The 26,748-nt window shown below is 50.0% G+C and overlaps 7 protein-coding genes across 7 annotated transcripts; 3 read left to right on the top strand and 4 right to left on the bottom strand.

The window, feature by feature from the left end:
- Positions 1-75: 75 nt before the first annotated feature.
- Positions 76-1,240, bottom strand: SODALDRAFT_331362 (Formate/nitrite transporter). Its single transcript, XM_028611442.1, has 2 exons — positions 953-1,240; positions 76-863 (listed from the first exon to the last, which is right to left on the bottom strand). The coding sequence occupies exons 1-2, from the start codon at positions 1,095-1,097 to the stop codon at positions 163-165; spliced, it is 846 nt and encodes a 281-aa protein (XP_028469414.1). The 5' UTR covers positions 1,098-1,240; the 3' UTR covers positions 76-162.
- Positions 1,096-5,669, top strand: SODALDRAFT_322705 (hypothetical protein; the record flags this gene model as incomplete). The annotated part of the gene is made up of 9 exons (XM_028609745.1): positions 1,096-1,119; positions 1,389-1,392; positions 1,448-1,714; positions 2,055-2,501; positions 2,767-3,750; positions 3,801-4,678; positions 4,845-5,361; positions 5,503-5,507; positions 5,553-5,669. The coding sequence occupies 9 exons, from the start codon at positions 1,096-1,098 to the stop codon at positions 5,667-5,669; spliced, it is 3,243 nt and encodes a 1,080-aa protein (XP_028469413.1).
- Positions 5,670-10,425: 4,756 nt separating this feature from the next.
- On the bottom strand, positions 10,426-11,532 carry SODALDRAFT_271709 (hydrolase; the record flags this gene model as incomplete). Its single annotated transcript, XM_028607788.1, has 2 exons — positions 10,426-11,114; positions 11,184-11,532. The coding sequence occupies 2 exons, from the start codon at positions 11,530-11,532 to the stop codon at positions 10,426-10,428; spliced, it is 1,038 nt and encodes a 345-aa protein (XP_028469412.1).
- A 1,676-nt stretch (positions 11,533-13,208) lies between these two features.
- Positions 13,209-15,623, top strand: SODALDRAFT_308467 (FAD binding domain-containing protein). The gene is made up of 6 exons (XM_028609083.1): positions 13,209-13,462; positions 13,617-13,710; positions 13,843-14,674; positions 14,739-14,950; positions 15,060-15,183; positions 15,267-15,623. The coding sequence occupies exons 1-6, from the start codon at positions 13,352-13,354 to the stop codon at positions 15,424-15,426; spliced, it is 1,533 nt and encodes a 510-aa protein (XP_028469411.1). The 5' UTR covers positions 13,209-13,351; the 3' UTR covers positions 15,427-15,623.
- Positions 15,624-15,913: 290 nt separating this feature from the next.
- Positions 15,914-17,438, bottom strand: SODALDRAFT_331358 (hypothetical protein). The gene has a single exon (XM_028611441.1). It carries the CDS (start codon positions 17,225-17,227, stop codon positions 16,052-16,054), a length of 1,176 nt encoding a protein of 391 aa, XP_028469410.1. The 5' UTR covers positions 17,228-17,438; the 3' UTR covers positions 15,914-16,051.
- Positions 17,439-20,663: 3,225 nt separating this feature from the next.
- SODALDRAFT_338868 (hypothetical protein) lies at positions 20,664-22,175 on the top strand (the record flags this gene model as incomplete). The annotated part of the gene is made up of 3 exons (XM_028612812.1): positions 20,664-21,206; positions 21,305-21,844; positions 21,936-22,175. 3 exons carry the CDS (start codon positions 20,664-20,666, stop codon positions 22,173-22,175), a joined length of 1,323 nt encoding a protein of 440 aa, XP_028469409.1.
- Positions 22,176-23,646: 1,471 nt separating this feature from the next.
- Positions 23,647-25,481, bottom strand: SODALDRAFT_272133 (serine/threonine protein kinase; the record flags this gene model as incomplete). The annotated part of the gene is made up of 4 exons (XM_028607814.1): positions 23,647-24,087; positions 24,191-24,449; positions 24,540-24,612; positions 24,716-25,481. 4 exons carry the CDS (start codon positions 25,479-25,481, stop codon positions 23,647-23,649), a joined length of 1,539 nt encoding a protein of 512 aa, XP_028469408.1.
- Between the last annotated feature and the right edge of the window lie 1,267 nt (positions 25,482-26,748).

Here is a 26,748-nt window from a genome sequence, read left to right as displayed (position 1 = left end):
AAGTACCCTTCGAGAAGTTATGGAGTCCTTAAGCTAGATATCCGAATATAACATAAATTCCAGCAGTTCTGGGAGGGCCCTTTGACATTACGTGTCAGGGAGACTTTGCGCCGGGTAATCCAAAGCTAACTCGTCAAAATTTCTCCAAAGCTCGAATACAATCTAAGCGCTATGCTGCTCGTCTGCTTCTCTCATCGCCTCCCTCTCCTTCAACTCGTGCTTTCCATAAATCATCCAAAACATTACTGCCCCGAAAAATGCTCCTCCAATAATATTTCCCAATGTCACTGGTATGCAACTCGCCCAAATGAACTTGCCAACGCCGAAATTTGTCCCGTAGAACATGCCTGTTGGTATCATGAAGTAGTTCACAACGCTATGCTGAAACCCCATACTCACAAACGTCGCCATTGCAATCCAAATACCTACCACCTTGGACAGTAGATCCCTCCCTTCTGTAGAGAAAATGTAAGCAATGGCAATAAGCCAATTGCACATTATACCCCGCGCAAGGTTTATGCCCCAACCAACGTTCACGTTGGCTTCTGCTTGTGCTGAAGCATAGCTTTGCTGGTCGCTTGTTCTGAGCAAATCAGCCCAGTAGATCAACACCCCCGCGTAAAATAAACATCCACAAATGTTGCAGACGTAACTGACGACCAAGTTTATAGCTAGGTCACACAGTATTGTTTTCCTCTGCAATGTTGCATAAGTCATGACAAAGATATTCAACGTGCATAGCTCCATGCCAGTGAGGATGATAACGACGAAACCGATTGGGAAGACCAGGCCTCCGACGAGGCTTGCGAGGGCAGGGTTGTCGGCGCGTAAGCCAGGAGCGCCGCCGATGACGATGAGGGTAACTGTGTAGTGCACATCATAAGGTAAGGTACTCAATGTTTTTGTCATCACCTTTGGTATTTCTACCACGTGAGTTTTACGAAGTACGTACAGCCACCCCCGAGGGAGATAAAGATTCCGGCGAGGAAGGCTTTTAGGACCAAGTCCAGCCAGGAGAGCCGGGCTTTCGCAACACCGGATTGCTCAATGAGGCGAAGAGATTCTCTGGTGGTGTGCATGTCAACGTGCGCTGCCATGGCGCTGGTGGGTGCGCTCAAGGTGCGCTCAAGGTGAAACCAGTATCGATATGAGTTGCAGAGGGAGGCATTGACGCAAAGGAGGCAGTATGTCGATTGAGTTCGATGAAGATGGACGTTCTAGTGATCTACACGTGTTGTTTTCCAGACCAATCTCCTATGACAACAAATTCGGAATTATGCCGAGAGGACAAGCGAAAACAAATCTAAACGTTTTGCAGGTATGACGCGTTCCTTGCGTCACGGTTACGAGACAGACTTACCCGTATTCAGAGCGGATGGTTTGATTAGGTAAGTACGCTCTGAACAGCTTTCTTGTGTTAATTCGAAATTATGCCCACAAGCTTCAGTCTTGTCACTCAACCTATCGCCAAGCACGGCGGCGGGCGCCATTGATGCGCTTGCGGAAAAGACGCCAGAGCAGAGCAAGAGCAGCCCAGCTGACGACACCTTCGACCTTGCCGTGGTGAACGACCAGACGAATGCCCGAATCAGGATCGCATGCAGAAACGAGCAAGATGTGGGACGGTCAAGCGGCTGGTCGAAAGCCGACCTGCCGCGTGGAACCGGGACGTCGCGAGACTTAACTCTATCATACCATGGAAAGATCGACTTGAGTTAGACGCACGACGAGATAAACAACCTACGCGCCGAAGCTCAGGTACTGAGGGGATTGGCAAAGAATGAAACGATATCTAGGTCGCGGGCAGTGGACGGTTAAGCGGCAGGGACGCCTAAAGGTAACACGGTTGCCTGGTTCTTTGCCTCAAGAGGGCGTCCTATGTGCCAAAGAAGGTCACCACCACAGTGATTGCCGCGAGACCATCTATGAGTGCACTCTTTGGGATGCCGCCCACACGTTGTTCAGCAGTAGCTGCAGGAAGTCCTAACTGGCGGTGCAGCTATGTGTAAACGACTCCAGGTCATTGGGCTGATGCGTAGGATGTTCCTGATTAGAGCTGAAACGAGCCATCTTTGTCGTTGCGGACGTCACTTTTCGACCATTCGAACCCCAATATGCACACTTCCTTGATAAGATCAAATACCACTACGGTATCCTCGCTGTGGAGCAGGCCTTGATCCAGACAAAGCTGCTACTGCGGACACACGAGCAGCAGGTTGAGGCGGTCAAGAAGGCCGAACAACGCCAAGTGGAATGGGATAAAAGATATCATGAGTTGTCCCAACTTTGGACGGCCAGAGAGAGAGCGGACGAGATTCGCATCAAACGATGGTTAAACCCGCCGGATGACCAGCACATCAACGACGCCCTTGATAAATGCGACAGGGACCGGATAGAGGGCACAGCGCAATGGATACTCAACGGTGCGCAATTCATGTCCTGGATAGCCCACAGCGTTGCCTCAGATGGGGACGGTTTTGAAAATATTCTCTGGGTCAAGGGTTAGTAACGCTGAGGGTTGCCAATGTTCAAGAATCAAGGTGTGCTCCATCCCGGCGACTGACATGAGTGTACCGGGGAATCCTGGAACGGGCAAAACGATGCTCGCGTCTTCGATTCTGAAGTCGTTGGAACATCTCGACATGACTGCTGATGAAGAGCCAGCAATCCCGCTATCTTACTTCTTCCTCTATCGGCACGAGGCGACGAGAAACCCGCGAACGGCCTAGAGCCTCATGCTCTGTCGCATCCTGGACAAATGCCGAGATAACCCGGATGTTTTGAATGCTTTTTCGTTTGCTGTGAAGCTGTCACGACAAACTTACGCCCTCGAGGCAGAGCTCGTCGGCCTCTTCCAATTGGTCGCGAATCAGCTCCCACGACTGGTCTTGATCTTGGACGCTCTCGACGAGAGCAACAACCCAGAGGGCCTGGCAACATCGGTGGCATCAGTTCTTCATCGCACAAAGGCAAAGGCGATTGTCTTTAGTCGGCCAAACATCAGGGTTCTCCAAAACCAGCTGAAGAGTTCGCTACGGCATATCCATCTCACTCGGAAGAAGGTTGACTGGGACGTGCAGCGCCTTCTGCAAATACGCCTCGGCCAGCTGGGACCGGATATCTTCCCGGCGTCTTGCTCTATGTCCTGGGCCGTTTCGCACCTAGGCGATCGCGCGAGCGGGATGATATCATGGGCAAAGCTGATGGTGGACTATCTGGGACTGCTCCCGGACGCTACCGCCCGGGAAGAAGCACACAAGGAACTTACGCCGCACGAAGAGTTGGTGGATGTGTACATCCGCATCCTGAAGCTCATCTCCGGAAAGACGTCGATTGAGCGAGACATCGCAAAGCGAGTATTCCTGTACCTGACTTACCCCGATCGTCACTTGGACGCTAGGGAGCTTTGGGAGGTAACTCTGCACTGGAACCGGCCATCAGACTCACCGGGCAGGCGGAATTGCCTGTCGCCAACGTCCTCGGAATTGGAATGGTTCCATTCTGCGATTCTCATCCGCTGCGGAAGCCTTGTCGAGAAGCGCAGCCCCGGATACGGGTTTGTTCACCAGTCTGTATTGGACTTCTTTTGGAACGGACTGGATTCCAAGAATACCAAGTGTCAGGATCCAGACGTCGCCCAGTTCCTGGCCCGGTCAGCCGAATGCCACAAGCAGATCGCCATGGACTGCATCACTTACCTTTCCACAAGGCTTCCCAGCGCCCCTTTATCTGGCGACAATGCGATTCGGAGTGGGACATGAAAAAGATCCAAGACTGCGTACCATTCGCGGCCTATGCAGCAATCTCGTGGCCGATCCATCTCAACGAGAGCGTTATATCGGTGAAGCAGACATCACCTTCTCGTTACTCCCATTTCTTGGAGTCGTACGTTGAGCTTGCTACGCTGCTGTCCAAATTCGCCTTCAATAAGTTTGGTATCATGACCTGGATCGAATTATATTACACGGTCGCCAGGGACATTCGGCATCTCGACGCACTTGAGGATTGGTGCGCTGCGGTCGAGCCCGTGAGTCAAGTCCTGCCACGACAGTTCCGGGATGCTTCAACGACAATGAGCTGTCTCCATGCCGACCTCAAATTACTCAACTCGCATTGGGGGAAAACTCTCGAGGCGAAGCCTTTCGAAATCTGGGGCGATATCTCGAAATACTTCGAATCCCAGTTCTTGCAGAAGACTGCCGTTGTCGACATCTACCCTCTGGGACCTTTCAGCCCCAACGATTCAAGCCTGAGCTCCAAACCGCTAGCCATGATATCACTCCCTATGGCCATCGGGGCCACATTCGTTGTCCTTGGTAGGGCATATTTCTTGGATTCAGAGAGCAGCGCCGCAGTGACGGACGACACTCGAGTACAACAATCCTGGCACCTGCCCGCACCAACTCCTCGGACGGACCCAAGGTTGGCGTTCACCCATAGCTACCAGATCAGTGACGACGGACGTGATATCCTGCGACAGGAGTTGAAGTGTCTCACCACGGTGCCCTCTGATGACCCAATCATGTTCGGCCTCTCAGTGCTCAGAAAGGATGACCTCCGACAGCGTTACACTCTGCTCGGGCAGTTTGGCTCCCCAGGGACAATGGTCCAGTTGAGACATTGCAGCTTCCACCCATCTCTTCCATTCCTCACCACGACCTTTGGGGGACCTCAGATCGTACGACTCTGGAATTTTAAGCCCACTACGGCTAACCCATCTGGTGCCATATCGACTCCATGTCCGCCTCTTTTAAGCGTCGAGACGCTTCTTTTCTCCGCCTGCGGGAGAACCATCGTTGTAAAGAGGGACGGACATCATTTACACGATGTCTATCACTTGGAAGACAACCCCCATCTACCAAGAGGCTCTGCGGGCAGCCGAAGATTGTCATCTTGGGTCAGAAACGGCCGGTCCCGGCTGGTCGATGCAGTTGGCTCGAGCAGAGGAGGGAGGTGCGCTTGTTCATCTGGCTCACGGAGGGCTAGAGCTCGGAAGACCACTAAGTGTGGGGTCGGGCACGTGCAGGCTCGCCTTATCCAAGCGCAGCAGCCGGACGACACTTGAAGTCGTTCAATCTGACGACAGCGCCATCGTCAACCAACATCTATTGTCCTTCCCAGATTCTTGGCAAGGGATCGACAGTAGTGTCTACGCGTCGGTCGAGAGTTCAACCGCCAAGGAAAACCCTGTCGACATCAGCATAAACACGTCGAGCAAAGCCTGGTATGATTCTGGGCAGCCAGAAGGAGTCAAACCCATGTTGGCTCGCAAGAATCTTGCTGCCATGCAAATGCCAGAGACCACCGTTCTTAGGCATGGACGCGGCCCTGGGCTCAAGCGAAGTGCGGACATGATCGAAGGTACATCGCTCGGGCATGACATTCACGGCGGACACCGACAGAAACAGCAACAGCTATTAGCCTCAGGAGAACATGGCGACAGGAGCGAGACTTAACAATCACGATTAGAACTCATATTTTAGAAGTCTGCTATTATCGTAGACGAGGTTAGTATGCTAGGCGCGCGAACGCTCTACGCCGTCAATGAACAGCTCTGCAGGCTCTATGAGTCCAACAAGAACTTTGGCGGCATCCCAGTGGTCGTCTTTTGCGGTGACTTTAACGCATTCGACAAGGAGTGCAGGACCGGTCGGACGTGGAGTTGCTGAACAGCAGCTGCTAGGAAGAACTTAAAATTCACTAACGTGGGTAAGGCTGATTTATAGTCACGCAGGAACCGTATAATAGCTTAACGAGTACAGGGATCGTATAAAAGCATTATGACCTATATACCGTTATAGGCCTTGTTAAGGCTAAAGAGGTTAACCTCCACCCTATACCACGGCCTCGTCGTTTAGTGGTTAGGTGACCTTCTTAAGATAACCTTCTTTACCTTACTAAGGGTATAGGCCTTATAATCTACTATAAGAGGACCTTTTCCTTTAATAACGCCTCTAACAAGGGTATCTCTAATTTCATCGAGGGCAGTAATGCCTACGTGCCCTAGCCTCTTATACTATAAATAAGCGTCTACCACGCTTATAGTAGGCGTTATAGAGCTATTAAAGAAGCTGCTTAGTAGGTGCTATTAACGATCCGTTAGAATAAGAGCGTATTAATCGTTAACGTTATTTATAGGTAGGGCTAATAAGCCCTTTCTAACTTTTAGCACTTCGAGGCCGGAATTAAAAACGATACTCTATTCCTTTAATCTTCTAGTCGCGATTAAGGTTATTAGGTAGTCTTATATAAAAGTAACGCGATTTAGCACTAAAATAAAGGGATTACTATATTCGTCGTCTACTTCTAATTATATCCTGCTATAACCCTTAACTGGCTTAGTCTCTCCACTACCCGTTTAAAAACGATACTCTTCTATAGCAGGTTTAAAGTCTTATAGTAAGTGTTATTAGCTAGTAATATACCTAGAGGTGCCGGAATCGATTAATAGCTGGTTAAAGAGGTTACTACTAATATTATCGTTTAGTTATAGAAGAGAGTATATTCTATAGGATTCCTTATCGGAATCCTTATCCTGGTTATCGATAAAATTAGATACCTCTATCGACGATTCTTTTAGCTATAACTTCTAAGAGTCCTTTTTAGCACCTGTTTTTAGGCTTTTAGCGTCCTTCTCGATATTCTCCCGGAATCTCTTTTAACGTTTATTATCCTAGGTCTTAATAATACGGTCGACGCGTTCTAAGATCTCTTTTAAAGGTGTATATCCCTTCTTCCTACGTGCCTTATTAACGTTTAGGCACTTCTATAAAGGCTTATAGTTATATTTACTCCTCTTTTTAATACGGTAGTCGTAAAGCCACTCTTTCTTTTACTATTTATTGGATTATTAATTACCCTATTATCCCGATTATGCCCGCTAATCCTTACCTTCTTTATCCTTACCTAGGAAGGTTACCGTATAAAAGGATAATACAGTAGGCTTCTTATCGAGTCGATACGGGTAGCGGCGATAAAGCTATATCGTATACTACTCTATAATAGACTATATCGAAGGTAGGTCCTTTTCCTTAAGCGTTATAAGGTATATAAATTTAGCCTTAGACTGTTTAGGTATAACGCTCCTAATAGCGTTAAAGAAGCCGTTAATCTAATTATCCTTAGTATTATAGGTATTAACCTTATACGTCTTAGTATCCCGGTATAGCTTAATAAAGTCCTCTAGCTAGCGCTTATAGGGTATTCGCCTAATATTTTATATATATTCCTCCTAATATCGCTTAATTAATAACTTCTGGGCGGCGTTTATTAGCTTAAGATATATTTTAAGAGTATATAGGATATCCTTAACTTCCTTTTTACCGGCGTACTAATCCTTTAAAACAGGGCTAACCGTCTTCGTGATATAGTCGTGGAGTGCTTAAATCCCCCTCTTTTTAGCCTTATACCGATCCTCTTTCACCTACTAAATCTTAAATAGTATATCCTAATTAGAGGCGTTATATTCTTTGGCTATAGTAGGAGGTTTTACTGGATCGGTTCGAATACGGCGCTTAGGCCGTTTAGCCTTTTTAAGATCGGGATTAATAAGGTCGGCGAGGTCGTAGGAGTGCGCGATAGTTATCACGGCTTTAATCCAAGGCCTTTAGTCTTTCGGAGCGGTAAGCGTTACGAGGCCTATAATAGGTAGTATTACCGTGGAAGCTATCGTTATACTAATAAAAAGTAGTAGAATAGAATAAACGAAAAGGTTAATTAACTATACTAAACGCTTTAAATAGTTATATAATAAAAACAATAAAATAATTAAATAAAACTAAAGTAGGCAGATATTACTAATAATACTAAACTACCCGCTATAGACTTAAGGCTGATTTAATAGTCTAGAAGCTATAGGATCGATCGGAATAGCTTCGTTTATTAGAACGCCAGGCTTATAACTGTTAGAATATAAATAAGGTACGCGGAATTATATATATATTCATCTAAGTGAAGTTTATAATACTTTATAGGGATGTCTAACTATACGGAAAAAGCAGGGGAAATAAGGGTGGATATATAGGACCGAGGTACTCTACACGTCTGACACAATATGGTTTATCACACCCCGATAAGGTGGCTGTGGCATCTGACATGAGCTTTCGCGAACGGGGCCTTAGTCAGACATGGTCTGCCAGGCATGGTCTGTGCCCATGCCATAGTCCGAAGCCCTTAGTCAGGCATGGATTCCCTGAGACCACGTCGTGGTCCTGTGCCCATGCGACACGAAGCCCTTAGTCAGGCATGGATCCCCTAGGGGTCCCGTTGTGGTCCTGTGCCCATGCGACAATTACGCGGTCAGGCACGGAAGGTGGATATCCGTAGGATTTCGGGCATCTTGCCGGTTGTGTCGCACAGACCTCCCTCGGGGTGGATTTTACCGACTTCACGAGTAACGCCGACGACGATGTCAGGGTTATGTTCTTTACGGACCGATACGTTAAACAAACCAACAGGGATCAACCCCAGCCAATCATAAAGCATCCCGAGAGTCAAGCCACTAGGCCAGGGGAAATCTGCATGCAAGAGAAATAGTCAGCAGACTCCTGCCGATTCTAGGCCCTGCCTTGTCGCCGAGTCCGATGGCCTTGTCGAGTTAAACGCCGAACCCCGGGGTAGGCCACGGCCCGTCTTAGTCTTGCCGCTCCCGCTGGCAGATTCCTGCCGATCCTAGGCCCTGCCTTATCGCCAAGTCCGATGGCCTTGTCGAGTTAAACGCCGAACCCCGGGGTAGGCCACGGCCGTCTTAGTCTTGCCGCTCCCGCTGCCATTATACAGCAGCACGTGGGCGCTGGCGCTGCGACCTTCGCACAGATCAGTCACCGTTGTCTCCATAATCTCCTCAAGCCAATTTCTAGCGGGACTTGCCGACGTCCATGCCGGCCTGAGAGCTGATGTCTACATCCAGGCCGCTGATTGACCGGAAAGTGACAGCTGGAGTCAGAGAGTGGGGTGATATGATGTTACGTGATGTGATGGGATGCGGTGGGGGGTTCTTCAACAGCTTACATGTAATTACAGTTGTTCCTGCGGCGATCTACCCAGTAACCACGAGAAACGTCGACGTTGTCTAGACCGAATCCGAGCTCTGAGTAATACGTCCTAGTCCCACTATCTAGGGGAGGAACCGGCATGTGAGGCCTGTGGGACCCGAGTCCTAGACCCGCGTACAACGTACTGCCACCGCACGGATCCCAGCAAGGAGCTTCCAGACCTCTCTTCCCAACTATGGTAATTTGGGCTACTGAGCTCAGAGCACTCAGTTCAAGGCCTTTGTGATAACTAAGAATATGCAAAATCTGACAGTGAGTCAAAGATGCAGCCGGCAAGGCAAGGCGAGCAGAAAGACATCATCCGAGTCGAGTTTAGAACTAAGACCTTACTCAAATTAACTTGAATCAATCGATGGGGACTCTCAGAAGAAAACGCTCCTATCGCTGCTGTTTCGGTTAAGAAGCTATAGCTTATAAATTATAGTAAATATACTATAATGGCAACTAAGCGCAACACGCTGTGCGCATCGTCGAGACCTCAGGTTCGTACCTGCGTTTATATGCGGTCGACAGTGGCGCATCTCAAAGAGCCGTGGCAGGAGTCCGATATCGGGTAAGTGCCGTCAAAGATACGCTGCCAACGGATGCCACGGCACTGTTTGATGAGAGGCGACCGATGCGGACGCGCATTCTAGTGAGGTGAAACAATTTCACCGGGGGCCTGTTGATAGTTCGGCTGGATAATCTGAGTTTCTCTGACGGCTTTCACTGATAAGACGGAGCGTGCGTCTGTCTTTTCTGCAGCGATAGTAGAAGCTAAGCTGCTTAGGAGGGCAGCTATTCTGGATTCTATATCTTAGTAATTAGGAGGTACAGTGAGTGAGCAAAAGTTCGGGATAACCCAAAGTAGAATGCTTCGAACCTTTTAGGTAACACTTTTCTCTTAGGGCAAAAACCATATTATGTTGCAAAAGTAACGAATCACTGGATCTTTGAAATATACCGAAGTTATTGCTCACCCACTGTAGCTAAATATAGGTTTTGTTTCGAATATATTAGGATAGGACTTTAATGCATACTAGGGCGTCAGAGCCGTCAACTTGACAAATACAGGCGTATTATATAAAATCCATGGAAGTAAATAAGAGGAGGAATGACAGACGCATAGTAGCATCGTCAAAGCGCTGTCACCATTGGAAGTACTCAAGAAGGGGTGCCACCGCGTTGCAACTTGCCCAAAGCAACGAGAAACAGGATGACTGATTTATAGCTACTCTATACGCAAGCTCAATTCTCATCCGTTTCCATAGACAGAAGGCAGCAGTACGGCTCGGCACTTGCTGACGAGAACCAGTAGGCCTCACGAGTCACGCAGGGCTAGATGAAAGCATAACCCAGGCTATCAGTCAGTCACTTTCCTAGGCCGCAGCCCTCAAAACGCGTCCAAAAATTCCCTGCAGTCTGCGAACAAGACAGGAGCAACACGATGATACATCAGCGCATGCCCCGTGTTCGGATACACCTTGACCATATGCTCCTTCGCCTTAGGGAACTGAGTATAGACCTTGTACGGTTCGATCCCACAAGTCCGCGGGCAGAAAGTCGAATCGTCCTTCCCGAGCCCTAGGAACACTGGACCCACATACTGAGGAGCCGTAACAAGATGATACGTAAAGGTAACAGCCGTACCAAAGGTGTCGATATCACGCGTCTCAAAGTCAGTTTGCACGGCGCCCTCTTCAAAGTCGCCCGCGAAGCAGGCCAGCCGCCGCGTCGCCCGCGTCGGCTGCGTCTGGTACCAGCCGTCGAGGTCGCCCCAGCGCTCCGGGTCGACCAGATTTGCTGCGGTTTGCATGCCAGTAAGGAAGGCAGGATAGATCCATGCGAGGTCCCAAGTAATACCGAGGAGGACAATAGCGTCTGCGTCAGAAGGGTACCTGTCGGCGATGGAGTTGGCGACGATAGCGCCGATGGAGAAGCCGACGATGGCGATCTTGTCGAAAGTACGGCCGAGGGCGGTCTCATCGGCGCGAATGGTTTCGATTACCTGGTGGACTGTTTGGATGAAGGTCCCTGTTTGAGCTTCGAAGAGGCCGTCGGGCTTGGAGCTGTTTCCGTTCCCTGGAAGTCAAGGGGACCCAGTCAAATTTTGCTCGTGCAGAGGGGAACAAGAAGGCGCGCTCTACATACCCACAAGGTCTATTGCCAGAGTCGTGTAGCCCGCGGCCGTCATAAACCGGGTCCAGCTGTACGTCTCTGGCTTATAGGGAAAATCCCACATGACCTTATTAAAGGTCGCGCCGTGGATCAGGAGCTGCAGCATCTCCTTGCGCTCGATGCCCGACGCGGGCTCGCATAGGCGTGCCGAGATCTCGTACTCGCCGTCGCGGAGAACCTCCCTAGATGCCCAGCCGAAGAGCACGTTGAGGTCGTAGTTTTCTAGGGAGAATTCGCCCTCGATCGACTTGACGGCCTTGACCGGGAAGACGACATCCCGGCAAAGGGGCAACAGTCCCTCCGTCTCGTTAGATTGTGCCATCAGGACATTTTGAGATTGCAGGAGGGCATCTTGCGATTCTGTTTCCATTAGCAATAGGTTCGCTATATGCGGATCTGGATTCGCCAGGGTCAGTGCGGAGGGTTAGCTTACCACTACCACTCGACGCGGCCTGGGAGAGCTGCACGCATGCCAGAAACTGGACAGCCAAGGCGGCCGTGGAAGGGAGCATTGTGAAGTGCATTGCTTGCGAGTTCGACTATGAGATTAGACAACCAGACTGGCGGATGTGACGCCAAGGCAGATCTGAACCAGATTCGGCTAGAAAAAGAAGCCATTTCAGCTCCAATCCCATAAAGCCACTAAGCCACTATTCTTATGAACTAGTGCAGGGATCGTGATGGACCGGGTGGTGCCCGGACTCTGGACCCGAGTACTTCGACGGGGGGTAAAAAGGGATGACCGACTTTTCAGGTCCCGGACTTGCGAGACGGCTCAGGCACAGGAATAGAGGAACCTGACTGCATACGCGACGGCCTGCATAGGCTCCGCAAAAGCGTGACTTTAGCCAGGTACTAATTGTATACAGTATATCTTAATAGTATATATAGTTTAAATATACTATACTATAGCGTTAAAGAAATAAAGTCTTTTACGTGAAAGAGGGCTTATACGATATATATACTTAGTATATATACTATAATAAAAAGAATAGTGGAATAATGATATTACGATATAAAATAGAAATATAGACAGTTTATAGTCTAGATTAAAGGTACTCTGAATATTAATACAGTTTTAATATATAATATATAATTCTATAATAATATTAAATATACTATTATCTACTTTGGAGTATATACTCTATATATATTCTATACTATTTAATACTATTATTCTTTTATTTTTCGACTCTAGAATATATCCTTAGAATATACCCTATAGTCTATAATTATTTTATTTATCTTCTAACTGTCAAAATATAAAGACTAGTAGGCCTTTAAAGAACCTTCTAACCTATACTTTAAGTACGGGGAGCAGTAGTAAGGCTTATACTATATAGTCCCAGTAGATAATAATGTAGTTATACACTCTAACCCCTGTTTAACTGTTTAAAGTATACTTACGGAGCCTAAATAAACTAATAGTATCACGATAATAATCGGAAGAGACTACAACTAGATATATCAAGTGTATAGGTTTTCTATATAAAATACAGGGGTTTGAATATACTACTTAGTACTCTTTTAGACTACCTTATAACTCCCCAGTAAGTTAAAGTCGATATCTAGTAAGTTAATAGGAACTACCTCCTATATAGCGTGTATAAATAATAGCTAAATCCATTCCTATATAAAATAGCTATAGATCGATTCTAGATTAATATAAAGAGATATCTTGTTGTATTGTTAAAATATTTTATGGTACGTGCCGTTAGTGCAGGTATGCAGGTACGTTTCTCGACTCTTCCTCAACTTCCTAAAAGGGTAGTTAACGAATGAACCCCATTGAACAATTAAACAGGGGTTGTTGTATAGTACCTGCTGCTGTACCACTTGTCACTTTTCTCGGGCCGTTCGCCTTCGAGGCCCGTGTAACCTATCCACGTGCGGCACGCGTGCTTACTGCAAATCGTCCCGAATTGTAACCCATCAGTGTAACTGAAAGCTCCAAGTAGGGGAGCTGTTGCATATAATATAAAAGCACGCACGTAGCAGCAGAAATGGACCGTCCGCCCCCTTGGTTTCAACTCCTAATCCCAACTCACCTCTGAAAGTGTGCCTTGGCTCACTAGACTCTGCATCTGAACTTTGCAGTGCTGTGTTCACCCGGATCTATCAAGTCTGTATCACACAGCGCGATGGCACCTCTCCGTGGGCTTTCCGTGCTCGTTGCCACGCTGCCATCCCTTGCGTGGGCAGTATGTCCGGAAACGTCTCCTCCCTATCTAGGTGTGGCCGTCTCGACATGTGTAAGTGATAGGCCCGGATCTGGAGTCCCATGGTACAGAAGAAGAATGCAACTGGCCCCTCCCTTAACCTCTGTATCACTTCTGGGCTCTGGCTGCTGGAGAGACTAGAGCTCTTACTCGACTACCATGAGATCGTGCTGCTAACTTGTTGCAGTGTGCGGCCCTCGCATCTTATTTCCCTGACAGCACCTTCGCCCGGGATAACTCGCAATCCTCGACCTACTACCGAGAAAAGACTGCCTTCTGGTGTAAGTTGGCCTTTCCTTCGAGAGATGATCTCTGAGTCCGCACGTTCCCTACTCCGGAGCTCCTCCGTTGAGCTGTAGCTTGATGAAACTTGAAAACCCGTCTCTGACCATACCCATTTCCTCACACCACAGCCGCCACCGAATGGCTTGACCCGACCTGCGTCTTCCTCCCCAGCTCCACCGATGAAGTCTCTATAGCCGTCTCCATCTTCTCTGAAGAGGGATGCCCTTTCGCGATCCGCGGAGGAGGGCACAGCGCCATCCGCGGCGCCGCCAACATCGACAACGGCATCCTCGTCAGCATGAAGCGCATCCGCGACATCACTATGTCTCCCGATAATAGCACCGTCACTATCGGCATGGGCCTTACCTGGTCAGAGGTTTACCCCGCTATCGAGCCCCTCGGCTATATGGTCGTCGGCGGGCGCTTCGCTACCGTGGGCACCGGCCTCGCCCTCGGAGCAGGCTTCTCCTTCTTTGCCAACAGCCACGGCCTCGCCATCGACAACGTCGCGGGCCACCGCGTGGTGCTCGGTAACGGCACTGTTGTGGACACCGATGCGGAGCACCACCCGGAGCTGTATTGGGCGCTTAAGGGCACGTCGAATAACTTCGGCGTCGTTACGCACTTGACTCTGCAAACTGTCCCGCATAGGGGCATGTATGGCGGACGGGTGACGTATCCGCCGAGCGTCCTGCCGCAGCTGAAGAGACTCACGTATCAGTATCAGGTTGAGACGGCCGAGAGGGACATCGACACACACGTGCTGCCATCGTATGTGTACGATGGGGCTACGAATACCACGTATGGGTTTTCGCCTATTGTGTACAACCAGGCCGTAGACGCGCTGCCGGAGTCGCTGCAGCCGTGGCTTGACGTGGAGCACGATAACTCAACTATCAAGAGCAACTCGTATGTGGATCTGGCTGAGGAGTTGGTCGCAGGGTTCCCGGACGGTCTCGTGTAAGTTGGCCTTGATCTCTGTCTGTCTTGAATCTGCTGATATGATATCGCGTCCCATTTCCAGGCAAACGCACTTCACCTTCACCGTGTACCCAAACGAGTCGTACTTAAGCTACATCCTCGACAAATGGGTCGAGTTCTGCTCGAGCATTTCCCACATCGAAGGTCTAACTGGCCTGCAAACCGTCATGCCCATCTCAACGCTGGCTATCGAGAAGTCCGGGATAAACAACCCTCTCGGCCTCGACAGGGCCGAGCCAGGGAGGCCCCTGACAGGTTAGTTTAAGCTGAATATTTCCATCCTGACAACCAATCCCGTCAGGTACACATCAACAAGAGAGAATCAGCTATGTGGTTTGGCTGACACGTGTGCGCGCGAGAACAGTCTTCTACCTGGGCCTCCAGTTCAACAACGTGGAGGACATCGACGAAGTCTTCCCGGCGTGGGGCGTGTTCATCCGCACGATGGAGGCAGAGGCCAAGCTCCAGGATCTCTTGTTTCCTTATATGTGAGTGGAGCTTGCTTGACTTTGATTACTATCCTATCGTCGTGAGTCGGGAGTGTGGGCTGACCGACTGCTCTCCCAAACAGCATGTTGCCGTATTCGGACGGGACCCAGCAGGCCATTGCGTCGTATGGAGAGAGGAACGTCAAGCGGCTGCAGGAGGTTCAGGAGCGGTACGACCCGGACCTCGTCTTCCAGAGGCTTGTCACGGGCGGGCAAAAGATTCCCCTGAATCCGCCTTCGTAAACGGGTCTCGAGGCCTTAGACTTTCAGCCTGGTCCCCTCCGGTGACGTGAAGGGACCAGGGTAGAAACTTCGCGTCGGACAGGGAACTGACCAATGAAGATCATTTTGTATAGAATCTGGGCTACGCATTATTCACTTCTCTATATCCCATTGTAAAACAAAATTTACCCTCAATATATTCGCTCTATCATTCACGGATTCCTTCTACTATACTCTCTGCATCACGGCCGAAATCTGTATTACGTCCACATGCAGATACAAACCCCGAGTAGTAGGGGCCGAGAACCTTAGTAACTAATCTGCTCCGCGGTTTTAAGTCTCGAGGGTTATATCGAATAAAGCATAGCCGTTCTTTTTATTACCTAGGTAGCATAAGGTAGCCTATAGTCGCGAGGAAAGAGCCATAGTGCGGAATGGGTAAGCGACCGCCCTCTACCTAGTCATACTTGAGTGCTATACAGGACACGGGCGGCGGCGGTTGCGGAGACTGATTGAGAACATTGAATTTGACACTTCCTCCACCACACCAACCCGTCTTAAGTTCTAACCCGCGACACTCTATCCAACCGATAACGACCGCTTCTATATACCTCTAGATGTTCACAGGCGAGAGCTAACACAGCACTCAGCCCCGGTTAGCAATGCAAACATCAAAAGTATACCCCCTCTTCCCCGATAAAGCATGATCCAGCTCATCCTCAAAGTCTTTGTTCCACGCCTCGGGACCCCCAAACACTGGCTTCCACCCAAGCTTCTCCTTTGCAACAGTGCCCGTTGTTTTCCGATGAGCCCCCCATACAACCTCTGCCATGAGCGTACTTCCCACCACCGTAGTAGCCGCCTCCTCGATCGAGATTTTCCTCAACTCCTTCTCGGTCGGCCCGCCCTCCTTAGGCAGAAGACCCCTCGCAAACGTCACATCGAGACATCCCCTCGCAATATCATCAATCAAACGCATCGCCGGTACAGGGTACACAACGCCTCCGCCCTTACGCCCAGTAGGCACGTCTTTTCCCCCTTCAAACAGCACCTTCCTCAGCACAGCGATATAACAATCCGCCAAATCCTGCACATGCACAATACCAACATCCGCCGTCCCGTCACCCAGCGTAAACCCGTACCCGCGATCCAGTACGTACGCCATCATAATAGGGATCATAACCCCGCCATCCTGGAACAGCCCCTGGCCCTCCCCAAAGATGCACGGCACCTGTAAGCTAACCGCCGGCACCCCGAGCTCGTCGCTAAGGCGGAGGACAGTCAGCTCTGCGGTCCGCTGGGGATACCACTCGCGCTTGTTCTCGGCTTCCTCGAAGGCGAGCACCGCCAAGGGGTCCGAGTCGGAGAATTCAAGGTCGGGCAGGTTTGTACCCGTCACGGGCCTGTCGGCAATATTGGAGACGCCTGAGGTATGGATCATCCAGGTGGGGGCAGACGGCGAAGAGGAAGACGCCTGGGATGCTTTACGCTCGCCGAGTCCGCGAATCAGGGCTTCGGCGGACCCGGGGTGGAAGCCGGTGCCGGCGTTGATGACGATGTCGTGGGAGGCTGCGATGGCTTGGATCTTGTCTGTTTCGTCGAGGGAGTCGAATGTCTGCGTCTTGATGGCTGGGCCGTATTTCGAAGCCAGCTTGGCTGCGCGGTCTTCGCCGCGGACTAGGACGGTGATGGGGTCCGTGAGGGCCGCGGCTGACGCGATGTCCGATGCAAGGAGGCGATGGAGGAGTGTACCGCCGAGGTAGCCTGTGGCTCCAAGGAAGAGGATCTTGGGTGTTGGGGTGGTCTTGGCCGGGACGGTCATGGTTGTAGTGGTGTTGTTGCGCTGGGCGTGGAGTGTGACTAGCACGATTGTCTAGAGGCTTCCTAAAGCGGCGAGTATTGTAGGAGGTCTAACGTGAAGGTAAGTTTGCGTAAAGCTCTGGTAGGTATCGTAGACTATGATGAAGCGATGTGTTTATATAATACGAGCTAGTCAAAAAGACACTACCTCTTTAATAAAATAACAGGCCTTTGGATGCGTTACACTAGAAGGGTTACTCGGGTCTCTATGGTGCGACATTCGATCAGACCTCCCACAATGGTCATGTTCTTACCCTTTCCGTAACGTGGTCCTGGTCCAAGCAATATACTATAACGCGTTCCGGTAACGTGGTCCTGACGCGGGGTAGTCGGCTTGTCGGGTCAGCAGTACGTCGCAAATTAGGCGTACAGCTGCACACGCTTCTGCTGCACGATGCTCCTATCAAGTCAACGATGGATCTACACGTGGTCTGCAGTTGTTGTACAGCATGGGTTGGAATCGGACGATCTATTGTACCGAACACACGTGGTCTGCAGTCGTTGTACAGCATGGGTTGGAATCGGACGATCTATTGTACCGAGCTAAAACGGGCGCTAGAGTACGTCACTTCCTATACTTTTGCGACCCCTGCCAGCTGATATGAGCTGATATGACCCGCTAGCACCTGGTGGGTACCGGACCCACTAAAGTTCGAAGGGGCTAATCAGAGACTACATTCTAAGCGTCTCCCTAACTAAAAGAGGTAAAAGGATCGTGACTCCCCTAGGTACTAGTGCCTATACCTATACTCTTATTTAGTATCGACTTACTATATAACCCCTGTTTAATTGATTAAAGCGGTATATTCGTGGTTTACCCTTTTAGGAAAATTAAGAAGGTTCGAGGAATATACCTATAATAATAGTAGCACTAACGATATAATTCTTAATACTATTATAAGATATCTCTAGGTTAATCGAGAATTAATCTATAACTCTTATATATAGAAATGAATTTAGTTATTACTTTATATATACTATATATAAGGCGTTTCCTGTTAAGCTATTATATATATACTTTGATTTATTAGGAAACTATAAGATAGTAGGATAGAATATAGCTTAGTATATCTAAGCTTATATACTTTATATAGAAAAGGTCTGCTTATAACATACCTAGTTATATATATTATCGTGATTGTATTTGCTTATTCAGGCTCCGTAAGTACACTTTGAAAATTAAACAGGTGTTAGAGTGTATATACCTACTCTGTTTATAGAGATCGGGTCGTATCCACTTCTCCTCCACTTTTAGGTAGATGCTATAAAGAGTTATCTAATATTTAGGCCCTGTTCGATAAGGCTTATAAGCTAGCAGAAAGCTACTAAGGAGTTATAGGAATATTTAAAAATACTAAGCGAATAATATAAGCACCTCTTTTATATAGTATTTTTAGTATAACTGTACTTTTCATGCTTCCCTCTATCTACTAGGTACTGCGCTAGGCAGGGGTGCCTCTTAGCGTTTTTAGTAGCGTTTCCACTAAGATAGCGGCGTTTTACATATAAAACCCTAGTAGCACCTAAAAGGTGGTAATAAGCAGAGGAAATCATACTAAGATAGGGTCTACTATTAGCCGCGTTATACGCTATAGGCTATAGGCGACGGCGAGGCTAACGTAAAGCTATTCGTAACTATAATAATAAAGATATCGTTATTATTTTAGGCATACAGTATCCTATATAGACGGCGTGAAATCTGTGGACGTAGACTAGGTGCCGATACTATTCGGATTGGATATATTATCTAGAGTCCTATAATCTATTTTATACTAATATAACCTAGACTTAATAGTTCATATAGAGGGCAGTTAATAGAATATTCTAGAATAGTAAAAAGATTGTATTTTTTTATCTAGAAGTCTTTACCCCGTATTAACGGAATCGGATTAATATTCTCCAAAGGGATATTGCACCTGTTATATAAAAATATATTTCGAGGGCACGGACTAGCGTTAAAATAGCGTCTTAGCTATGTTTATATCTTAAGTGCATATATTCGGACTATGGCAACCTCTTAATTGGACTGTGGTTCAATTGTCAACAGCCCGTACAGCCCCCGCCAGCTGCCAACTTTTTTTGTTTTTCAATTTTTATTTTCCTTTTTCCTTTTTCCGACCATACAATACTAACTGCCTGCCTCCATCAACCTAACCACCAAGCAACTATCACGATAACGCCAATATAGACAATAATAATAACAAGGAGGGGTCTATCGTGGTGGGCGTGGTCGCCCGCGCGGTTATAGAGGTGGTATCGGAAGAGGACATAGAGGGGGTATTGAAGGAATCAATTCTCTGCTAAATACGGGCGGCGACGGTTCTAATACTACAGGATTGTAGTCTGGCATAGATGAGGCGATTAAGAGGCTGCGGCAGTAACTAGGTTAGACCTCCGTATCTACGGGCATAAGCGTAATTGATGATCGTTGTAAAATCAATTGAACGTAAAAAGCGTGGAAAACGCCGAATTAGCTGTAGAGCTATTATCGTAGTTATTGTATGTTATGGTCAGACAAAGGAAAAAGGATTTATAAACAAAAAAAGGGTTGGCAGCTGGCGGGGGCTGTTACGGGCTGTTGATAATTGAACCATAGTCCGATTATGAGGTTGCCATAGTCCGAATATATGCACTCTATATCTTTCATAATATCCTTAGGAGTTTTCCGCCAGCTTGTGAGCGTTGTTGAACGGGGCCTTTACGCCTGCAACCGTTGTATATTGTCTGCCGCGTTATATTTTGTTGTTGTTCTACTACAAGGGACAATTGTCCCGCTGCGATCAGCTGCTGACGGTCGCTACACTGGTCGGACAAGGTGCCTATTCCTAGCCACGACCATTCGATTTTCGCATTAAGCAAGCTAAAGTCACGCACACGTGAGATATGTCTCTATATTATTTCAAAGACGTAATAACGGCGACTTTGTATTAACATAAGGAATTCTGCTACGTGCAAAAATTCGTTCTATTATCCTTTCTAAGGTGGTGAGGATGGAAGACGATATCAGCCAGCCAGCTACTTAGGTACATAGTCTCCGTAGTTTCTCCGGAGACGAGACCATGGGTGGCTCTTGGCGAGATGACAGCAAAGTTCCTTCATGATTAGTCATGATCTTCTTGCATTCAACGCCAGGGGATTATCCTAGCTCCTTGCTTTCCAAACCTCTTCCCAAACCACATTTGCCTTTGCCTGTACCTTTTCCTTTATCTTCGCCTTTGGAACCTTCAGGATCACTTGTGGGTGACAGGCTGTCTTTCCTTTCATCCATCACCCTCGACTTTTTCTGTGTTTTCTTCCCTCTATCGACTTCTCAACTCAAGGAACTGTCCATCAGTTTCTCCGACGAGCTCCTACCAACGAAGCACCTCACAAATCAGAGATTGCGTACTGCGTTCATCATGTCTGACCATAACTCTCCTGTCGGATCGCCGACGCCGGCAGAGCAAGATGCTCCCGAAATAGAAGAGCTCCAGCAAGACGATGATAATTTCGCCGCACCAGCAGAGGACCTTTCGGACCAAGAATCCGACGTCCTCTCGGAAATCGACGAGAACCAGTTCGAAGACTACGATCCGGAGACTGCCGACATTGAAGACAGACCGGTGGCTGTCGACGAAGATATAGCCAAGACACTCAAGGCGTCCAAGCGCAAGCGCCCCGAAGGCGAAACTGTCAAGAAACCCAAGGAAGGTCGGCGCGAGAAGAAGCGGCAGCGCGAGGAGGAGGAAGTTACGGGCGAAGACGGTGACTTCGAAGAGGCGGCGTCGACGCGGAGGCCCCGGCGCTCCGGGGAGCCACGTGCTCGGCCTCAAAAGAAATCTCCCGAACCTGAAATCGAAGAAAACCTCACTCCCGAGGAGCGTAGACGACGGGCGTTGGAACGGGCGCTGGACGCTGCGTTCAAGAAGCCTGTAAAACGGAGAAAGAGGAAGAACGAGGAGGTAAGACGACTTCTAAGCTCAAGCCCAGTTGGCGGGGCCGCAGAGATGCACTGAAATCCATGTTCGGTCTTGCTGACTTCACCACCACCTTGCTGCAGGACCTGGAAGACGAGATTGACGACTACATCGCGGACCTTAAAGTTCGCATGGAGACTGCCTGCCAGGACGATGCCGCCGCCCACGAAGCGGGTCGCCCTGCAACCCACAAGTTGAAGCTACTGCCCGAGGTAGTCGCCCTTCTGAACCGCACGTCTGTCCAGCACGCCGTCTTGGACCCCGAGAACAACGTCTTGCAGAACGTAAAATTCTTCCTCGAACCACTAAATGACGGCACCATGCCTGCCTACAATGTCCAGCGTGACCTGCTCACCGCCCTCCTCACGCTTCCTATCGAGAAGGAGACTCTCTTGAGTTCCGGTATCGGCAAAGTCATTCTATTCTACACTCGGTCCAAGCGGCCCGAGATTGGCATCAAGCGCATGGCTGAGCGCCTACTGGGCCAGTGGAGCCGCCCGCTCCTTAATCGCACCGACGACTACAGGAAGCGCCGAATCGAGACGCGCGAATTCGATTATGAGTACGAACCACCCTCTCTCACCCGTTGTTTCCAACCTTTGCCTCTCTACCTTCCCCCTCCCGTTTCCTCTATACTCTTGTCCCACGAGAGCTAGGCGTTTTCATGAGGGACTCGTATCTAACGTTCTTTGCAGAGCCCATCAAGCATCGCAGCGCCAAGGCAGCGCCTACACCCTCGCCGAACGGCCCATCACTGCCCGCGAGGCGGAGCGCGAGCGCATCCTCTCCAACAACGTGAACAGCAAGCGAGCCCGGCCTGTCGGTTTGCCGATGAGCTACACCGTCGCGCCCGTGAGCACGTTCAACCCGTCCGGCGCCCCGGACCACCGCCCCATCGGTGCCGCCGGCGCCGAGGCCTTCCGCAGGATGACGTACAAAGCGAAGAAGCGCTAGAATCGCTCCAAACGGTTTTACGTCGACCGCGAAACAGACAATGCTGCCGCACAGTAAGATCAAGAACGGGACGGGGTGGGATGGGGATTGTCTTCGTCTTTCTTTTTTTCCTTTTTGCAGAGGGGTTTGGTTCAGGGGTATTCGCGGCTGGTTGGCGTTGGGGAGCCTTCTTCTCCTTTTCTTTTTTTTTCTTCTTGCCTGAGACGAGACTCGCCAGGTATTGAGGTTGGACGTGAAGGCCATGCGATTTAGTTTGCGGAACAGAGACTGTGGAAGGAAGGGGAGACCATTCGGGATATCCACCCCTTCCGGACGGCGGTAGGGAGTCTGCGGCGGTGACAAGGAGAACCGCGCCCAGAGGCACAGACAGTCACTTCAGGAAGACCGCGAACGAGATAATCCAGCGATAAAATGTACGGGGCAACCGAACATTAGTGACATGGTCGTCGTTGGAGAAGATCGTGTGTACGGGTGGGTGATGAGTTCATAATCCAGCTGAGGTGCAGTTCATGCACCGTGTCCCGGAGCCATCATCCAGACTCGAGGTACGGGAATTCCGGTGGCCTGCCTTTTGCCTTTTGCAAGAAGAACGGGATTCGACACGTTCACATATTAATGCACATGTGAAACCCGGACGTATATCTAGCAGTCAGGTTGTAGCTCAGTAGACCAAAAGTCATGCAAAAGAATTCCCCTGATGCATCCACCCGGCCAACAGCAACCAACCACCCCCGAGTCTCCTCTGTACCGCTGACCTTGAAGTTCGCTGGCATCGTCGGCTATGCAAGCCACGTATGCAACAGGTAGAATATCTCTTTCAGCCATTGTTGGACAATGCATTGTAAAGGCTTCGAGCTTCCGCTTTCCGATATCCCCCCCAAGCGGCCGGCCACATCTTCATGTGCAGTGCGCTTATGAAGATACGGACGTGTCAAGATGTCTATCTATCCTTTCTTGAGAATCGGCAAGAACAATAAGAACAAAACGAAAAAGTCTTTCCTCATCGAGTTACGATGTCCTTTCCCACCCGCCCAAAAGACCCTGGATTCGTGTGTCGCCGGTCTTGTGGGGTTCGGGGAGCGAATTCTCTGCAGTGATACGCTATGCTATGCTGCGCCGAGCGTAGCAGGAAAAATAAAAACAAATAAAAAATGCAGTGATTTCCATCGCGGCGAAGAGCAAGAGCGGTCCCGCTCTCCATTTCCCTTTCTTGCCAACAGGAGGAGCGGCATCGCCACGACCGATATTCTTTTGCATGCGGAGGTACTATTCGGAAATCGAAAACAAAAAGGACAAGACGAATCAAAGGCCGACAAGGACATGTAGGAATAGGCGCTGAGACACGAAAAGCAGGAATGGCAGATGACATGGCGCGGACATCCTGGATGTTCCATCGTTCCATCGTTCCGTCGCTTGGATTGCACACATCCGTACTTGACTCTACCATGAGGGGGGGAGGGAGCTGCCAAGCTTATCGTTTTCTCACCTCGTTTGCCCAGCCTTCGATGCCCTCCCCTCGCCCGGCGACCTCGAGGCCGGGGATTTTGACTCCCCTCATCCCTGGGGTATCGCGAAGCCAGTCGTGACCGGCCATTCCGCCAGCATTCGCTCGCCTGTCAGGGACGAGCTCCAGCATGGGCGTTAAGAAATCCGCAATCTGCCGCCCTTCCGCATCCTTGAAGTGGTACTTTTCTCTGAGGACGTCAGGCAAGGCCCAATGACGCAGCCGGTGTATATTACGCAAGTCGCCCTTCCGATTGAAGATTTCCTGAGACCACTTCCCGGAGAGGCACAGTGACTTCGGAAAGGGGCCGAGAAGCTCGATGATCTGGGCGATGTGGTCGTCGTCTTTGCCGTACTTCGTGCCGGACTGTGGGTCGAAGAGGTAATCACCAGTAATGAGCTCGAAGACCTTGTTTGACAGACGAGTCAGTCGACGAATTTGATCAAGTTCCCTCTTTCATCAGGGGGATGTGAATCCAACCAGGCAACGCGGTATATAGGGTTGTGCTCACCATCGCGGCCATACTCCACACATCGGTACTGGCACCCCATTTCGCCCCGAGGATGACTTCGGGGGAGCGGTATTGCCGAGTCTGAATGTCGTTTGTGAAATGATGGTTCACCCAGCAGGCGTTACCCAAATCAGCGATTTTTACGCTGATGACATCAGAGGCATAAAGCTCGTCTGCCTTGCGCTTCTCGTTAGAAGAGGCCGGGGTATTGCTGGACTTGTCGAGGGAGATACCCGATACTTCTTTGGCGATTATGTCACTGTAGCACCGGGGGATTCGCATTAGCACGACACGTCGGGGGAAACCGGGAAATCATGCTAAGACAAGGTGCGGAATGAGGGGGACTTACGCTGTCTTTTCCCTCTGCTTCTGCTCGTTGCTCTTGTCCCTCTTGGGGGAGGCCTCGCCCTTCGGTGACTTGCCTACAGCGGGTAAACAGTCAGTCAGGTCATTGGGAGAGTTGAATACGTTCGACGCAAGTAAGGATCAACTAAGCGTCGGGCCGAAGAGTCCTGTTGCACGTACCTCCATGCAGCATTTGCCCTAGGCTGTTGTGCGAGCTGGAAGGCGGGAAGATGTTGTTGTGATTGAACGAAGCGTTCAGCGGAGACGGCAGGGGCTGGCTGCCGGTGATGAGGGTTCTTCTCCTGCGGCGACCGTTGCGATTGTTCTCCTTTTCGTTAGGCTCGTTCTTAACTACCTTTTTGACAATCTGCTCGACGTCGCCGATCTCGATGAGAACATTCTCGGGCTTCAAGTCAGTGTGGATTATCCCACATTCCCGGTGAAGGTAGTCCAGGCCGAGGAGGACCTGCTTCGTGATCTGCTTAACGAGGGGCATGGGAATACCCCTGTGGTTCCACTTCTTGATGAGACCGAGGAGGTTCTCGCCGAGTACTTCGAAGACCATGCAGACGTGTGTTCCGTTGGGACCTTTGTGCTCGAACGAGTCGAGTAGACTGACGACGTGCTTGCGGCCCGGGTGGTTAGGGTTGGCTTGGACGATCCTATTGAGCAGCTTAATCTCGTCGATGGCGGTTTCGGTGTAGTGGGCGGCCGAACGGACGACCTTGAGAGCGACGTGTTTGTCGGTCGTATTGTCTCGTGACAGCCAGACAGTCGAGAAATGCCCCCATCCGAGCTTACGCACGACAGTGTATTTCCCATCTTTGAACTTCTCGCCAATCTGCACCGGGTGATAACCACCCTTGCAATAATCTTCTGAATCCTCCTCATCCGCCGTGTTCTCGTTGGCATCATCTCCCGACGACTGGGATGAAGGTGATGCCATGGCAGACAATTGGTGGGCTCTGGAAAGACGACAGACTGGTCAGCTTTGTATCCGGAAGAGGACGACAGAGGTGAGGCGATGGACGCGCTAAGCGCCTAAGAAAAGCAGACTGCAGGCAGTGGGCAGTGGGCAGTGGGCAGTGGGCAGTGGGCAGGGAAAGCGAATGTTGGGCGGTCGAAGGGGTGGACGGCAACGCGACTAAGACTGAGCGGTCGCTGGAGAAGACATTTCCAGTCCAGACGCTATAAGAACGGCATTTCGGGCGGCAGAACCTTGACTTGAGAAAGCTCATCTTTGCTACACATTGCGCGCCGAGCGCAAGCTGGTCGAGGAAAGCGGATGAAAAGGAGTATTGGGGAGATGGGGAGGGGGAAAAAATGAAAAGAGGTGTCGAGAATGCCACAGAGCTGAATCCAATGCGAGGAAAACCGGTGTCGGTGAAGGGGAATGAGGTTGAGGAACACACAGCAAAAGCGGTGCCCAAAGAAGTGGGCGGGGACTGAAGGTGGAGGGCAATCGACAGTGTCTTCTAGGTAAGAGTGGAGGGGGAAATGGGTTTGTCTGAGGTCTGGTCTGTGCTGTGCTGTGCTGTGTGCGTGTACGTTTTGTGTGGCGGGGGTGGGTGGCGGTGGAAAAGGAGCCAAGGAGGGGAGACGGTCGAAGGCCGGCGGTTCGGACTGGCTCGTACTGGAGCCCAAGTACGCTGGAGTGCAGACGCTGCAGACGGGGGAGGTCCTACAAGACGCGACCGGGTTGGACAGGACAGGAACGTGCAGTGCAGCTGCTGACTTGGGACTAAGGTAGTGATGGGCAAAAAAAAAAAGGAAAATGAAGTATTGCATCTCCACTTGGCCCTTTCCGCTTTCAAGTGTTTCCCATCTCATGTTGCATGTCGCTTGACAGCAGAAGACTGGGAACAGCCACTTGTGTCGCTCTGTACTTCGTACACCGTGCAACTCCCCGGCCTGGGCAAAAACCGGCCGTACACCGTAGGGGTCGTCTCCCGGTGAGCTCACACCCCGGTACTGTGCTCAGTACACACTCTGAACCGAGCGCTGAATTGCCTTGGGGGATGTGCATCAACTGCCCCCACCCGTCAATGGAAAATGGCGCGAAGGGGAGAGCAGGGGCGAGAAGAGGGGCTGTTCCTTTCTTGTTCTTCCTTTTTTTACCAGGGCGTAGACAACGCAGCGGCGCATCGACGGGCAGGGAAGGGGACGGACGGGATCCCGATTCGAGGAGAAGAGAACGAAAATGTAAAAGAAGG

This window comes from Sodiomyces alkalinus (assembly GCF_003711515.1).
Source record: "Sodiomyces alkalinus F11 unplaced genomic scaffold SODALscaffold_2, whole genome shotgun sequence".
NCBI lineage: Eukaryota > Fungi > Ascomycota > Sordariomycetes > Glomerellales > Plectosphaerellaceae > Sodiomyces > Sodiomyces alkalinus.
Note: the sequence above shows the minus strand (reverse complement) of the source record. Positions and strands in the feature narration are given on the sequence as shown.